Below are 16,359 nucleotides of genomic sequence, written 5' to 3'. Positions count from 1 at the left end.
TCCATCCAAAGTGTACAATCAGTGGTATTTGGTGTAATCACATATTTGTGTATTCATCACTTCACGCATTCTTAGACCACTTTGATTATTCCAATAATAATAATAAAAAACAAACCTCATTACCTCTCATTCCCTCTGTGCTTCCTCTGCCATTTGTAGCTGCTATTCTTTTCCTCTCTCTCTTATATAGGCAATATCACCCACATTCATATTTTACATGAGATTTTACTGACTTATATAGGTCCATGTTATAGTTTTTAGCTTTCCTTCTAATAATATACACGGTCTTAGACTTTTCCTTTCAGACAATATCACACCTATATAATAGCTCTGTCAGTTGCAAACATCATGATATGCTTTTGCCATTTCTATTCATTTCCAAGGATTTGCAAACAACCTTTTAATCAATCTGCACAGATTAACCCTCAGCTTTCCATTCGCTACCCTCCTATTTTCTGGTGACCTGTGTTCTAATTAATTCCATGAGTTTACACAATATATTTAGTTCATAATAGCATAATTGTACAGTATTTGTCCTTTTGTGTCTGGTTTTTGTCACTCAACATAATGTCCTCCAGGTTCATCCATGTTGTCATATGCTTCATGACTTCATTTCTTCTTATAGCTGTATAACATTCCATCATGTGGATGCACCACAATTTATTTATTCATTCATCTGTTGATGGACCCCTGGGTTATTTACATCTTTTGGCAATTGTGACTAACACTGCTATGAACATTGGTGAAGCTGCAACATTTTACATTCCCACCAACAGTGAAATAGTGTTCTAATTTCTCCTCATCCTCTCTGGCACTTGTAGTTTCCTGTTTTTTAAAAAATAATGACCATTCTGTAAGGCGTGAGATGTATAATCTTTTTAATATGCTGCTGTATTTTGTTAGTATTTTGTTGAGGATTTTGCATCTATAATCACAAGGGATGCTGGTTTGTGACTTTCTTTTCATGCTTTAATTTCTTCTGGCATTGGTATCAACATAATACTGGCCTCATAGAATGACTTAGGAAGTATTTTCCCTTTTTAGTTTTTGAGAAGACTTAGAGAAGAATTAGAATTACTTCTTCAAGTTTTTGGTAGAATTCACTGGACTTTTTGTTGGAATTTTTTGGCTACCTATTCAGTCTCTTCTTTTGTTGTAGGTCTATTCAGATTTTCTTTCTTCTTGCACTAGTTTTGGTAATTTGTGTATTTCTAGGAATTCGTCCGTTTCTTCTAGGTTATTTAACTTACTGCCATGCAGTTGCTCATAGTACTCCTTTATAAACCTTTTTATTTTTTGTAAACTTGGCAGAAATGCTCTACCTTCATTTCTTGTTTTAGTAATTTGAGATACCTTCTTTGGGGATGGATGGGTCAGTGTAGCTAAAGGTTTGTCAGTTCTGTTGATCTTTTTAAAGAAACCACTTTTGGTTTTGTCAATTCTTTCTATTGATTTTCTATTCTCTGTTTCGTTTACCTCCACTCTAATCTTTATAGCTTTCTTCCTTTTGCTAACTTTGGGTTTTAGTTTACTTTTCTTTTTTAGTTCCTGAAGATGGAATACTAAGTTATTGATTTGAGATCTTCCTCCTTTTTTAATATGTGCATTTATAAATTGCCCTCCAAGCACTGCTTAGCTTGTAGCCCGTAAGTTTATCCATTCATTATTTGGTATGCTGTGTTTTCATTTTTATTCATCTCAGAGTATTTTCAAGTCTCCCTTGTGGTTTCCTTTCACTCATTGGTGGTTTAAGAGTGTGTTAATTTCCAAATATTTTTGAATTTTCCAGATTTCTTTCTGTTATTTGTAATTTCATTCTGTTGTGGTTACAGAAGGTATTTTGTATGATTTCAGTTTTTTTCAGAGTTATTGAAACTTGAATTGTGTGGTCTAATATATTGTCTGTCTTGGAGAATGTTCCATTTTCACTGTAGAAGATTGTATATTCTGGTCTTTTTGGGTGAAAATTTCTGTATGTGTCTGTTAAGTCCAGTTAGTTGACAGTACTTTTCTAATATTGTTTCCTTGTTTTTCTTCTGCTTAGTTCTATCCATTATTGAAATTGAGATGCTGAAGTCACCAACTATTATTGTTGAACTGTATATTTCTCCTTTTAAATTGTCAATTTTTGCTTCATATATTTTGGGGCTCCTGTTTTTAGGTGCATGTATGTTTGTTACTGTTCTTGATGGAGTGACCCTTTTACCATTTTATAATGTTCTTCTTTTGCCTCCTGTAACAATTTGTATATTAATCTGTATTTTGTCAGTTATTTCTGGTATAGGCATTTAAACTCTCTTTTCGTTACTGCTGGCATGAAGTCTTTTTTTCTTTTCATTTCAACTTTGGATCTAAAGTGTGTCTCTTGTAGATAGCATGTAGTTCAAGCATGCTTTTTTTAATCCAGTCTCCCAAACTCTGCCTTTAATTGGAGAGTTTAAACTATTTACATTTAATGGAATTACTGATACGGAAGGTCTTATGCCATTTTGCTCATTTTGCTTTGTGTACGTTTTATTTCATTTTTTGTTCCTTAATTCCTCCATTGCTTTCTTTGTGTTTAGATATTTTCCTAGTGTACCATTTAGAATCCCTTCTCATTTCTTTTTTTATATATTTTTAAGTTATTTTCTTAGTGCTTTCCCTGGGGATTACAAATAACATCATGATTTATAGCATTCTGTTAATACCTACTTAGTTTTAACATTACACAAATAATTTGCTCCTATATAGCTCCATCCTCCCTTTGTGGTGTTATTGTCACCAAATACATCTTTATAAATCATATGCCCATCAACATAGATTTATAATTAATCTTTTGAGTAGTTTTTTTTTTAATTTGTGAAGAACGAGTTGGAAACTGAAAACAGATTGACTTGTATTTCTGTGGTTAACTTTACTGATGTCTATTTCTTTGTGTGGATTTGTATTGTCCTTTCATTTCAGCCTGAATGACTCTGTAGCTCTTCTTTTATAAGGCAGGTCAACTAGAGACAAACTCTTGAGCGGTTTTTTACTTGGGAATGTCTTAATGTCGCTTTAATTTTTGAAGCATAGTTTTTCCCTGTGTAGATTCTTGGTTGATAGTTTTTTTTTTTTAAATTTATAGAGTAATTTTAGGTTTACAGAAAAATCATTCAGAAAGTACAAATTTCCCTTATACCCTTCCCTCACTCACATAGGATGGTTTTTTTTATTTGATCACTTGGATCCCACTGCCTACTGACCTTTCTCTTTCTTCTCATGGGATTCCCACAGTGCATATATTGGTATGCTTGATGGTACCCTAGATCAGACCCTGATTACTTTTCTTTTTTTTTTTTTAATCATATTTTCCTTTTAGTAAAGATTTTTAATCAAAACTGTACCTTTGAAAATCTCTATCTTGTTGTGAAATGATCAATTTTCTTTATTCTTTTTTCTTCTTCTCAGACTGGATGAAATTAGGTTGTCTTCAGGTTCACTGATTGTTTCTTCTGCCAGGTCCAGTCTGCTTTTGAACCTCTCTATGGGATTTTCAATTTCTATTTCTGTGGTATTGAGCTCTGTTTGGTCCTTTTCATAGGTGAACTTCTTTAAAGTTCAATGTAATGTACTCTGGGTATGAATTTTATTCCATTAAAATTGCTTGATATTTCCTTGGGCCTACTGAATCTGAGGAATTGTCTTTCATCAGTTCTTGAAAATTCTTAGTTTTTGACTTCATTGAATATTGGATCTTCCAGTTCTTACTGTTGTCTTCTCATGGATTTCCGATTACATATATTTCGAATCTTCTCACTTTTAGTGTTTTAACCTCTCATTTTCTTTTGCTCTGTACTTCATTGATTGTAGTTCCTTGTAATCTAATTCTATACTGCTATATCTTACCTGCTTTTAATTATCTATTGATGTCTTAATTTTAATGTTTTTAATTTCTAGAATTCTATTTTGTTCCTTTTCAGTTTTGCCTCTTTTCTTGTTCCTTTGTCCTACTTCTCAATTTATCTCTGATTTCTTAAAATGTATTAAATGTGTTAATTTTATGTTGTTATTTTATAATTCCATTATCCACAGTCTTTCTTGGTTCTATTCTGTGATTTGTTATTTTTGCTTTGTTATGGTGGTTTATTTGTTCTTGTGTTTATTTTTCTTTTTTCCTTTTAGTTTAAAAACTTATTTTGGAACAGTTTTAAATTTACAGAAAAGTTGAATATCCTTCACGTAGCTTCCCCAAGTTTTAAAATATTACACAGGAATGGTCCATTGGTCAAGCCTAAGAAATTATTAGTGTTACAAAACTATTATTCAGGTTTTACCAAGTTTTTATTTGTGGGAATTCTTTGAGGTCTGGCTTTAAAATGAATTCTTCTTGAAAGATTTGTGTTTGCTTCTGCCATAAAAAGGCATTACATAGCTGAGACCTCTTTAGATTTTAGAATTGTTTTTTGTTTTTCGTTTATGAATCGCTAGAGTTTCATCTTAGGGCTTTGTATCACATAAGTAGTATGATTTCCCGTCCCAAGTTCAGGTGTTGTGATTAGAAATTTCAGGTGAGACTTTGTCTTTTCTATTTAGAACTGAGGTTGGGACAAGCAAGTTTCCTTCTCTAGGGCAGTTTTCATTTTCAAAAATCTTCCACTGAGTGTTACTCATTTGGGAGTATCCTAATTTTGGGGTGGTATGTCTTTGATCTGACCTCCCACCCTAATTGGCTCCAGTTTTGTTTCTGATCTTCTCAGGGTCTTTTAAATTCAGGCTCTAAGCCAGTGGTGGGCAAACTCTGGCCAGGAGGCCAATTCTGACTCACAGCTCATTTTAATATGGTACTAGTTAAGAATGTTTTTTACCATTTTTAAAGGACTGTGGGGAAAAGAAGAAGAATATGTGATGGAGCTGTATTGTGGCACATAAAGCCTAAAATATTTACTGTTTGGTCCTTTACAGAAAAATATCCTGCTCTAATATACCAGTAATTAGTAGATACCATTTTCATTAGCATTTCTATCCACTGGTAAATGAGCACTTTCCTGTTCTGGCCCCTTACTATGCCATTTTTTAAATGCTGTGCACTAAAAATAGTTTTTATATGTAAAACATAATTTTCAGTATGTCATCTTGGGGTGGGAGTAAGTCTTTTATTTTCAGGTAAAGTAATCAGTGTTTGTTTGTTTGTTTTTTTTTGTTTATGGCTTCTGCATTAGGAAAGGCCTCCTATTTTAATCTAAAAACAATCTTTATAGTACTGTACTGATCATCTGCATGTGAATAATCTTTTATTTATTCTTTTTTATTTTACTGAGAAAGGTAATGCTAATCCAGCCTTGAGTTTTATAAGACGTTTTGTTAAATACATTATAAGTTAGATTTCTGTTACCAAAAAATATGGTGCAAATTTATATTCTAATCAGTAGTGTAGGAGCATTTCCTTTTCACTAAGTTTTAACCTGTATATTGAGTATGATCATTTAAAAAAAAGGTTTTGTTTATATTTTTGGTACCTGAAATAGCTCATTATTTCTTCACTTCCTTTTCAAAAGTCATTAAGATTGTTGGATGAAGAAGAAGCAACTGACAATGATTTAAGATCAAAATTTAAGGAACGTTGGCAAAGGACACCATCCAATGAACTCTACAAGCCTTTGAGAGCAGGTAAAAATTTTCATGAAGTGATTATCACTTGAATAAATTCCAAGTTAGATCCAGAGGTTTTTTTTACTTGATTAAATTAGGCTCAGTTGAAAACCTGTTTTTGCTGAAACTGTAATATTGAAGACCCAGCTGTTTTTCCACAGTTCAATATTCTTTAAGATAAAGTAACAAAAGTAATACAAGTTCTTTGTAAGAGGTTCAGATTCTTCCTTTCATGTTATAAGCTCTATTCAGGTTTTTAGAACACAAATGAAATCATACTATATTTATGTCTTCGTACTTTTTGAATCCTGGATGGTGAAAGATGAGTTTTAACAGTTACTTTGAAGCAAAATTTATTCTTTTATAAGACTTTAGTTATTAAAATTTCTTGCTTAAGATAAAGGTTGCCTGCATGATGACAATAGACTTGTTTTATATAAATTTTGGAAAGGAATTAATACTATTGGGATTCACTAAAAACATATATCTCCTGTTCTTTTAAGTCAGGTTGAAGTATTAAGAAGTACTTAGAGAAATACTTTTAAAATAAATTGTAATCGTTTTTGGAGTAAATGATTTTCTGTATTTCTAAGTTGTAGAAGAAGATTAGACTAATTTTTAACTTATATTTGGTGGATATTAACTACCAGATGTATTTTAAGGTATAATTATAGTAATACTTTTTAAATTTTGGAAATGATTAAAGTGCAAAGACTGAAAGGATCTGTGTTAATTTCCTCTGGTGAATTGGGGCCTGTAGAAAGAAGTTGTACAGAAAGTTGAGGCCAGAACTGAAAGTACAACCAATTCATAAATATTACTGTTAAGAGTCAGTGCTGTGCTCTGTAAACTTTTTCCCCCCCTAGAGGGAGCCAACTTCAGAGCAGTTTTGGACAAGGCCGTCCAAGCAGACGGACGAGTGAAAGAACGCTACCAGTCTCACCGAGATACCATTGCACTTCTGTGTAAGCCCGAGCCTGAGCTCAATGCCACCATCCCTTCTGCTAACCCTGCAAAGACCATGCAGGGCAGTGAGGTGAGAAGATACATATTGGAGCACGTAGCCGTTTGCTTATGAAAACTTTTGAAGCTGTTATATACAATGAATTGCCAATTTCTCTGTTATCTTTTAAAAATTGCAGGAGTAAATTAGGGTCGTTTTATGTAAAGCATTTTTATATATACTGTGTAAATAGATAAGGATACTAACAAAATTATGTCCTGGAATAGTAATGATTTCCATTTATTTGAGTGTGTTCTATGAGCTGGGTTCTAAATTCTAGGTACTTTGTATAGTCACAGTATTCAATTCAGATTTTTAAAAAGTGAGAGATGCTTGGGAGTATAGAAACTTCCCTGTAGTGGCAAGATAGAATTTTGACCAGATGTTCTGACTACAAATTCTTTGTTTCTTATATCATACCACACTGCTTTCTAGCCTATTCCACTGGGACTACCTCTGAAGGAAAATTAATAAGATGTGCATATTAAAAAATGGACAATATCATCATGGTAATTCTAATGGAGACAGGCAGGAGAAAATCAGTAGTGAGACGTCTGATTTGGAAAGTCCTAAAAGAGGAAAGTACAAATCTTATTTAGTGGCCAGGCATTTTGAAGTAGGATAATAGATAGTAGGATAAGTTAGAGGCTGTGAAGTACATAAGAAAATAAGTGAAAGGGACAGAAATATTGCTGAAAACTTCTTGAAAAAGGTGAGCTTTCTGGGACAATAGATCCCTAAAGTTACCAGTGTTATTCTTCATTTGTGTTTCCACAGAAGCCTTTCATGTATTTATTCAAGCAAGACTTACTGGATATCTGTTTTGTATAAGGCACTATACTACGTGCTTTGAAAAATTAACAAATGAATTATATACAGGCTTTACCCTCAGTTTATGGTCCAGTGAGGAAGAGTAGACATGTTTAAGGATAACTGTAATGCAGGATAGAAATTCAAAAGTGCCACAGGGAAAGTATAGAAAGTATGCTGTGGGATTAAATGATGAAGCACTTCCTTCTGCTAGCATTTGGAGCTCTCATTTAGGGGGCTTCTTAAGAAACCGGTGCACTTTGAAAACAGTAGACAGGAAAGATAAACACGTATAGGATCCGGGAGGGATTGAGTGAGTAGGTGTGTCCAGAAAATTGACATTGGTGGGAATTTGGAGGTTCAGTGGAAACTAGTTGCAGGTGTTGGGCAGCTCCCAGAGAGGAGGCTGGATAGTCGAATGTGCACAGAACCTGATTCTAAAGGGGAATGGGACAAGGAATATCGATTAGATGCTTTGAGCAAATAGGGTAGAAAAAGAAGGTAGGAGATAAATTTGTGAAGAACAGACTTCAGACCCACAGAATAGCAGCAAATCCCGGTGGCCCACCCCCCTGAAAAATAGACTCCCTCCTTTTTGCATCTCATACATGACTCAGAACTTACGTGGTCTTTGTCAAAAACTTCGATCATCTGCTTATAGGAATGCAAAAATGGTTTGTGGTAAGCAAAATCAGGATTATAGTGTGCACCGATTAGTTGATATTTTATTCATTTGAGATAAAGCTGCTTTTTGTTAATTTGTAGTGGTATTTCATCGGGGTTGGAGGCAGCGTTTGTAGCCGTTAAGAAGTTATTTTACTGAAGTTAGATTTTCTTGTCAGAGGTAACCAAAAATTCTTCAGTGGTGTATATATTCACTCATCATGTGCCTTTATCAACTAAGCAAACATTATGTATTTATCAGTTATATCAGACAGCTGTTAGAACAGTTGATAACACATTTTAGCCAGTTTTTATGGTAAAAACTAAGGCATTTGAATTGCTAATTATTAAAGTCATAACAACGTATACATTTTATTAGAAGATTAAAAGCTTGATGGTGAGCTGTTTTTTCAATTATCTGATTGTGATGGGGCCTACTCTCCTAGTTGTTTATCTTCAGTTTAATTGGGTATCTGGTTTTAGATATTGAGAAACAGCAAAAAATTTTGCAGACTAATTGCAATTTGTATTCAAAGATCCTTATATTACATACTTAGGACCCCTGCTTTAGGGTATGTGCCTCTCATTGAGTAGAGTCTGAAATCTAACCTTTGCTCAGCTGGTCAAACCTTGGACCTCTTATAGGACTGAGTATGCCCAAAGGAAGGGATACATTTTTCCTTGCATAAAGATGATGTCCACTTGTCCTCTTGGTGTTGCATCTTCCTGAGGTGGCAGTGGGGGTGCCTTTGAAAGAAATCTTCAACTCAGACGTAATGCACAAAGTAGCACTGTTCAAAGCCATGTACCCTTCTACAGGGCCTTTTTTTCTGATTCATGCAGAGATACCTTATTGATTAGTGGAGAATCTGCAAACACTGCTTTGCTCTTGGTTTTTCACAGGACTTAATAAATAAGTTTGGTCCTTCATCACTCCGATTAGAAAGTGGCAACCATAGGAGTCAGGAGAGTAGCTCTTCATTATGAGTAGAGCTGGTTCTAAAACTCATGGCTCTTGAATCCTGCTGGGGTGCTCTTCCCACATCACTCTGCTGCCACTTTGTTAAGTTCACGGAAGAGACAGTTGTATCCATGTGAGCCATGTCAGTCTCTGCATTTTACTTATGAGCTCCGGGTATTTCCTCCAAAATTTTGGCTAATTATTTGTTGAGATCAGGTTAGTTTCTACACTATGTAAAGAGAACCCATGTGTTATAGTGTTTCTGACTCTGTTTTGTTTATTAGACTATTTTTATTCACCCTTCTGCAAATTCTTATTTTCTCTTCCAGCTTTATTTTACTTGGTTAAAATGCTTTTTTCCCCTTTAACTAGCTGTAATTGGATATAATTTATAGAAAGATTCAGTGACATTTCTTATTTTTCTAATAGCAAAATAGTCTTCACATAGTGTAAAGTCTTAAGACAAAGTCATAGTTGAGGTCAAGCCTCTTTAATCCATAATGTACTCAAAGTTTATGGTTAAACCATAAAATTTAACAGCCATTTAATAATACTGATTGAACACTTACCTTGTATTAGAAATTATATAGAGATGGGAAGTGGATTTGGCCCAATGGATAGGTGTCCGCCTTCCACATGGGAAGTCCACCGTTCAAACCCTGGGCCTCCTTGACCCGTGTGGAGCTGGCCCATGCGCAGTGCTGATGTGCGCAAGGAATGCCATGCCATGCAGGGGTGTCCCCCGCGTAAGAGTGCCCCACACCCAAGGAGTGGGCCCCGTAAGGAGAGCTGCTCAGTGTGAAAGAAAGTGCAGCCTGCCCTAGAATGGTGCCGCACACACGGAGAGCTGACACAACAAGGTGATGCAACAAAAAGAAACACAGATTCCCAGTGCCGCTGATAAGGATGGAAGTGGTCACAGAAGAACACACAGCAAATGGACACAGAGAGCAGACAACGGGAGGGGGGTGGGGGGAAAGAAATAAATCTTAAAAAAAAAAAAATAAATTATATAGAGTACTTTGTATAGATACCATAGTCTTCATGACAGTCCTGTGAGATGGGTATTATCATTATACCCATTTTTTCAGATGAAAAAATTGAGTAATTTTCCAGGTAGTGGACTGCCCATGGTTATATAATAAGTAACTCCATTAGGCCCATAAAGGAGTTCATAGTCAGAGATGAATTTGTTGTTGTTTTTTTTAAAGATTCATTTATTTATTTCTCTCCCATTCCCCCTCGTCTCCTCTTTTTTTGTGTCCATTTGCTGTGTGCTTTTCTGTGTCCACTTGCATTCTTGTCATGCAGGACCGTGAAACTGTGTCTCTTTTTTTTGCTGCGTTACCTTGCTGCGTCAACTCTCCGTGTGTGCGGTGCCACTCCTGGTGGACTGCACTTTTTTGCATGGGGCGGCTCTCCTTGCGGGGCGCACTCCTTGCGCGTGGAGCTCCCCTACATGGGGGACACCCCCGCGTGACACGGCACTCCTTGCGTGCGGCAGCACTGCGCATGGGCCAGCTCCACACGGGTCAGAACTGGGTATAGAACTCAGGACCCTCCATATGGTAGGCAAACGCTCTTATCAGTTGAACCACAACCACTTCCCAAATTTGTTTTGATAGACCATTAAGTTATTTGTTTCTCCAGTTTTTTTTAAAAGATTTATTGTATTTATTTATACCCCCTCCCTGCCCCATTGTTTGTGCTCGCTGTCTGCTCTCTGTTCGTCTTCTTTTTTAGGAGGTGCTGGGAACCAAACCCAGGACCTCCCATGTGGGATGAATGCACCCAGTCACTTGAGCCACCTCCCCTCCCTGCTTGTTGCGTCTCTCAATGTCCTTCATTGCTGTGTCTCTTCATTGCGTCATCTTTGTGTGTCATCTTGATGCATCAGCTTCCTGTCATGCTTGTCTTCTTTAGGAGGCACTGGTAACTGAACCCATGACCTCCCATGTGGTAGGTGGGTGCCCAGCTGCTTGAGCGACATTCACTTCCCTCTCTTCAATTTTTTATTTGATTTTCTTTGAAAGGTAAAAAATATTTATGATTCAAAAGTTGCACTCAGAGAACTCCTATCCCAATCCCTTCCACCCATTTCCACCCCAGTGTCTCTATCTCAAAATACAGCATACTATATGCTTTTACGTTCCCCCCTCCCACCATTTAGCAATATATCCTGGAAGTCACTTTTATCTATATCATCTAATCACATTCCACAAAATCTTTGCCATGTTTCATCCACATATTATTTTTTTTCACTTTTAGAGTATCTGTGGATTGATGGTTTTTATTTCTCGCCACTGCCCACGTCCTCATTTTCATTTTTTAAAAGAGCTACTGAATGAAAACATTAGGACACTTAGAAGGTTAGTTTTTGGGTGATAAACAGAGGCCCAAAGAAAGATCATCTACATTTAGAAGTTGCCTTATGGTTTTTGTTTGGTCTCCACAAAGGTAGATTACTCTGGACTTTTTTGTCAATTTGCTAATGAGGCCTGTGGAATGAAGAGTGGGATGGGAATTCTTAGAAACAGGCAGTTGGTGATGAGATCCATTGGAGGTGGAAATGATACTGATCAGAAAGATGGGGTGGAGAATGGTGTTCATGGATATCACCCCCTTCTTCCTTTGTCTTCATCCAGCTTCTTTTCCATGAGCACCCTTGGGTTAGGCGCAACAGTGGGATTGGGGTTGGCTCTCCCTACTCGTCCTAGCAAACTGTGAGGAGCTGCAAATGGAGGGAACAGCTTGTAAGTGGCAGTAGAGGCACTGGAACACTTTTAATATAAGGGGTGTTTACGAGTCATCTGGATGTAAGTTGGAGACTACCTGAATTGAATCAGAGTTAAAACCTACTGACAAGTTCTTGTAGGGAGAGATGGGCAAGAACCCTCGCTCCCTCTTCTCGACCACTGTATAAATACACATGTGGTATAAGTCTGTCTATATATCACTCTCTCTCTAGTTCTTTCTCTTTAGTACTTTTTCTCCATATACATCTATGTCTCTAAATCTATCTCCATTTCTCTCTGTCTCTCTCTCTACTAGGTAAAATAGCATGTCTTTTTACCTGGCAATATCCCCACCTCAGAGCCATGATGAGGAGAAAGTATGATGCAAAGTGGTTAAGAAATTGGTTTTGGAGTTAGGCAGACTCTGGTCTCTTAACTTCACCCCTACTCCTTGGACATGTTAATTTTTCTAAGGCTTAGTTTTCCTATCTGTGAGGTATAATAATATATACCTTATGGGGTGTTATTAGAAATACGTTAAGTATTTGTGTGGTATTTAACACAGTGCCTAAATATTTAGTGAATAATTGCTATTGCTACTGTTATCATTATTGCTGTTGTGGTTATTACTTTAATTTGAGTTAACTGTACAGTGCCTATATCTAAATAAACTTGAAGCGTAGTTTATATTTGGCTGTCTGAGAAATCATCTTCTCTCTGACCCTGGATGAACCTTTGTACAATTCTTCTCCTCTTGAACTTTGTTTCTATTTTTTTGGTAGTTATATTAAAGTGTCTTTCTTACTAATTAGGTTGTAAATGTCTTAAAATCCTTATTGACAAATCTTGATGAAGTAAAGAAGGAAAGAGAGGGTCTGGAGAATGACATGAAAGCAGTGAATTTTGACATGACAAGCAAGTTTTTGACTGCTCTGGCTCAAGATGGTGTGATAAATGAAGAAGCTCTTTCTGTTACTGAACTGGATCGAATCTATGGAGGTCTTACAACTAAAGTCCAAGAATCTCTTAAGAAACAGGAGGAGCTTCTTAAAAATATTCAGGTGAATTTATATATACGCCATTAAGATTTATATTTAAGGAAATTACAGAACGGATAAGCCTAGACAAATCCACTTAGGAAAATGAAGTGGAAGAATCTATTAGAGTTAGGAGTGAAACATGATACACCTTTATTTTGCACAATTTAAAAGTCTATGAAAGAAAACTTCATTCTTTGGCTAAAAGGTAGCGCATTATTTAGAAATCCTTGATGCTTCAGTTTTTGGGTAGTTCAAGTTTTTATAAGCTTTGTGTTTTTGGGCTTTTTTTTTGCGATGGTGGAGGGATTCAAAATTAATTTCAGTTACTTTTGACACTGTAATTATGTGGCTGGCACACATAAACTCTAGTCACTTTTTACAAATAATGCAAAGGTAAATATGCTTAGATGTTTGAAGTTAGTCATTTTTTGTACTTAAAAACAAGTAGTGGAAGAAACTTTATTAGATAATGTCCAGAATTAGAGGTTTTGTTTCTACTGCTCAGTATTACATCAATATGTAATAGAAAACTATTCTGAAAAACTTTTAAAAAGTTTTCATCTTAATTGTTCTTTGCAAGTGTATGCTCTATTAATGGAAATCTGTAATTGTTATTGGTTGTGTGTGACACCCACCGAATTTTTGCTATTTTTGCACTATGAAAAGCGTGTTCCCCTAAAAGAAATATATGTGGATTTCTAAAAATTCCTGTCTATAATCATATAAGATTTTCATAGTTGGAAAAGTTATATCAATAGAAATGTTATGAGCTATTGTTTGTTTTATAAATAAATGTAAATACATAAATCTTTCTTTTAACAAGGTCTCACACCAGGAATTTTCAAAAATGAAACAATCTAACAATGAAGCTAACTTAAGAGAAGAAGTTTTGAAGAATTTAGCTACGGCATATGACAACTTTGTTGAACTTGTAGCTAATTTGAAGGAGGGCACAAAGGTATGAAGTACACACAAAAGAAACAATAACTAGTACAGATGTGGAAATATGGTTTGGGGGAAATACTTGGTGATTCTAATTGGATCAAATTATCCTTTGCCTCTGCACTCTCACCTTTAATGCCTTTTGTCTCTGCAAAGATTGATGTAAGTGGAGGATTAGGGAAAGCTGACAGAAGGCAGGTGACAACTTTTCATGTAAACTTTGAAGAACAGATTATTTCAACAGGTAAAAAAGGGGTGTGCCAGGTAGCAGAAGCTGGCACACATGTCAAAGCCAATGGCGTTTTTTGGGGAGTAGGAAGATGAATGAGGAAATAGGAGTAGTCCAAGCTGGCCTGGGGCAGCGTAGTATGATGAAAGAGTGAGGCCTGCCTGGGTCTGAGTGTTCACTAAGTATGCTTTAAGTATTCTCTTGACTTGACTTTATAAGAGTTTAGGGATGGGCTTCTGTTTGTTTTTTACCAATTACTTTGCTTTTGAGGGAATATAAGCTTCTCACATACCCAACTCTGATACTTTAACTCCATGATGACGTTTAATAAAGTTTTCTTGAAGTCTGTACAGGTTACTGTAAAACCCTCTTAAGAGATGCTAGAAATACTACAAAACCTTCCAAATAGAAAGATAGTAAAATATCATCTTAACTTGGTTTAAAATGCTCTCTTCAAATAGTTAAGCTGGAAAACTTTCAGAGAGCCTTTGGAAATTCTTCTAAGAGTCTCTGAAATGATGATTACATTGCTGAAGTGAATGTGCAACTCTCATCCTTCTTTTTAATAGGTTTAGTGTCTTTTAAGTAGATGACTTTTATTGAAGAATTGGGTACATGTTCAGGATCATGCAACTTTTAACTTGTTGCCATTTAAATTTTGGTGGTAGTATTCTCTAAAAATGATGTTATTCTTTTTATTTTCTTCAGGAATCTTAGATCATATTTAATATTAAGTTGTTGGGCTTAATAAGTGGCATGACTTTTGTGTCCCATGCAGAGGATTTCAGTTCTTCAGGTTTTAACCGTTATCGACAGATAAGCTTTAGATCATGTTTGTTTCTAGTTAAAATTGTTCTGGTTTATTGCTTAACATTTGTTCTTTACTTCTAGTTTTACAACGAGCTGACTGAAATCCTGGTTCGGTTCCAGAACAAATGCAGTGATATAGTGTTTGCACGGAAGACGGAAAGAGATGAACTCTTAAAGTAAGCTTATTTTATGTATCATGTTGCACTTAAAAGTATATTTTTTTCCAAAGAATCATAAGTGGAGAGTACGGGGTGAACTCGTCCATGTGAGATAGCAATTTCCCTCTCTTCTTCCTGGATATTTTTCAGAACAAGCCATACAATCTGAAAATGAAAGGATGAAAAGGAGCAGAAGTTCTAGATGTAGGAAGTGCAGTGAGAATAACAAAACAGCTCAGGATGGTAAATCTGAGAAAATACCGGAAAACATAAACTCTCCATAAGCAGTTTACCCGGAAGTGGCAAAAGTAGGTTCCTAACTAGAGATACATAACAAGGACAGGTTGAATAGTGCAGAAAATGTTAGCAAAATTCACATTCTGAAGGAGCTTCCTGAGAAAAGTTGGGCCTGAAATGTGTGACTCATCCGCTGCTGAGTAATCAGTAATGTTGTCACCGCACTGATACAAAGATATACTATATTTTTAAAAGTGAAAAAAGAATCAAAATTTAACACAACTTAATAAATGAAGAGCACTTACCTGGGCAGTATTGCCACAGTATAGATGACAATTCTGAGCAAACATGGTATCATTAATTTAAGAAAGCAGTCACCACTCTTAAAGAGTACCACAAGCAAAAGTGCAGGAACTCAGGGAAGATGGTGAGAAAACAGCACGTGAAAACTGTGATGTGTGTCAGAGTTTAGGAAAGAAAGAAAAGTGAAGGAACCTAAAGGGCAGATAGTCATAAAAGGAGACACAGGAACATAGAGAACAGGATTGAGGAAATCAAAGTAAATAAAACCAAAATGAAGAAGGAATTAAAAAAGGATTAGAGAAAAGATGGGCAAAGAAGAGTAAATATATACAAAACCAAATTTCCCTCAAAGAAGAAAACCAAAAGAGAGCACAACGAAGTAATGATATCACTCAAGAAAATTTTCTTAAAATAAATGAAGCCTTGTTGAAACAGTATGTCATGTAGTTGGAAAGTGTCTAAGTGCCAACACCAAGCATGTTAGTTATTAGCCTTTAGAGATAAGGGCAGAATCCTTTAGGCAGGCAGGGCAGAAGACAAAGGCACTTTATAAAGATGTGAAAAAAAATTGGAAGCCCTGCGTACTAGAAGAGATAGAATGATTACGTTAGAATTCAAGGAAAACAAATAAGAGCCAAAGATTTTATATCCAGTTAAGTTGTTCTTCAGATGTAAAAGCCACGTGTCATTAGTAATGGACATGAAGAACTCAGGGAGTAGTATACCCTTCAGCCCTTTTTGAGCCCTTAGCCAGTTAGACCTTTACTCACCTCTCTGTCCATGTTTAAACAGTTTTCCTTGGGAGGGTGACTTCCAGATTTATATATTTGATAACAAAATCTGACAGAAGATTAA

At 35.8% G+C, this 16,359-nt stretch overlaps 1 protein-coding gene across 2 annotated transcripts in view; it reads left to right on the top strand.

Moving 5' to 3' along the window:
- PDCD6IP (programmed cell death 6 interacting protein) overlaps nt 1–16,359 on the top strand; it is an 87,585-nt gene that overhangs the window by 59,416 nt on the left and 11,810 nt on the right. For both annotated transcript variants that reach the window (XM_004471133.4, XM_004471134.4), the window contains exons 11-15: nt 5,520–5,631; nt 6,480–6,649; nt 12,598–12,846; nt 13,649–13,783; nt 14,888–14,982. In XM_004471133.4, coding sequence (XP_004471190.2) covers nt 5,520–5,631; nt 6,480–6,649; nt 12,598–12,846; nt 13,649–13,783; nt 14,888–14,982 — 761 coding nt within the window. The remainder of the gene's footprint in view (nt 1–5,519; nt 5,632–6,479; nt 6,650–12,597; nt 12,847–13,648; nt 13,784–14,887; nt 14,983–16,359) is intronic.

The sequence above is a fragment of the Dasypus novemcinctus genome, chromosome 31 (assembly GCF_030445035.2).
Source record: "Dasypus novemcinctus isolate mDasNov1 chromosome 31, mDasNov1.1.hap2, whole genome shotgun sequence".
In the NCBI taxonomy this organism is placed as follows: domain Eukaryota; kingdom Metazoa; phylum Chordata; class Mammalia; order Cingulata; family Dasypodidae; genus Dasypus; species Dasypus novemcinctus.
Note: the sequence above shows the minus strand (reverse complement) of the source record. Positions and strands in the feature narration are given on the sequence as shown.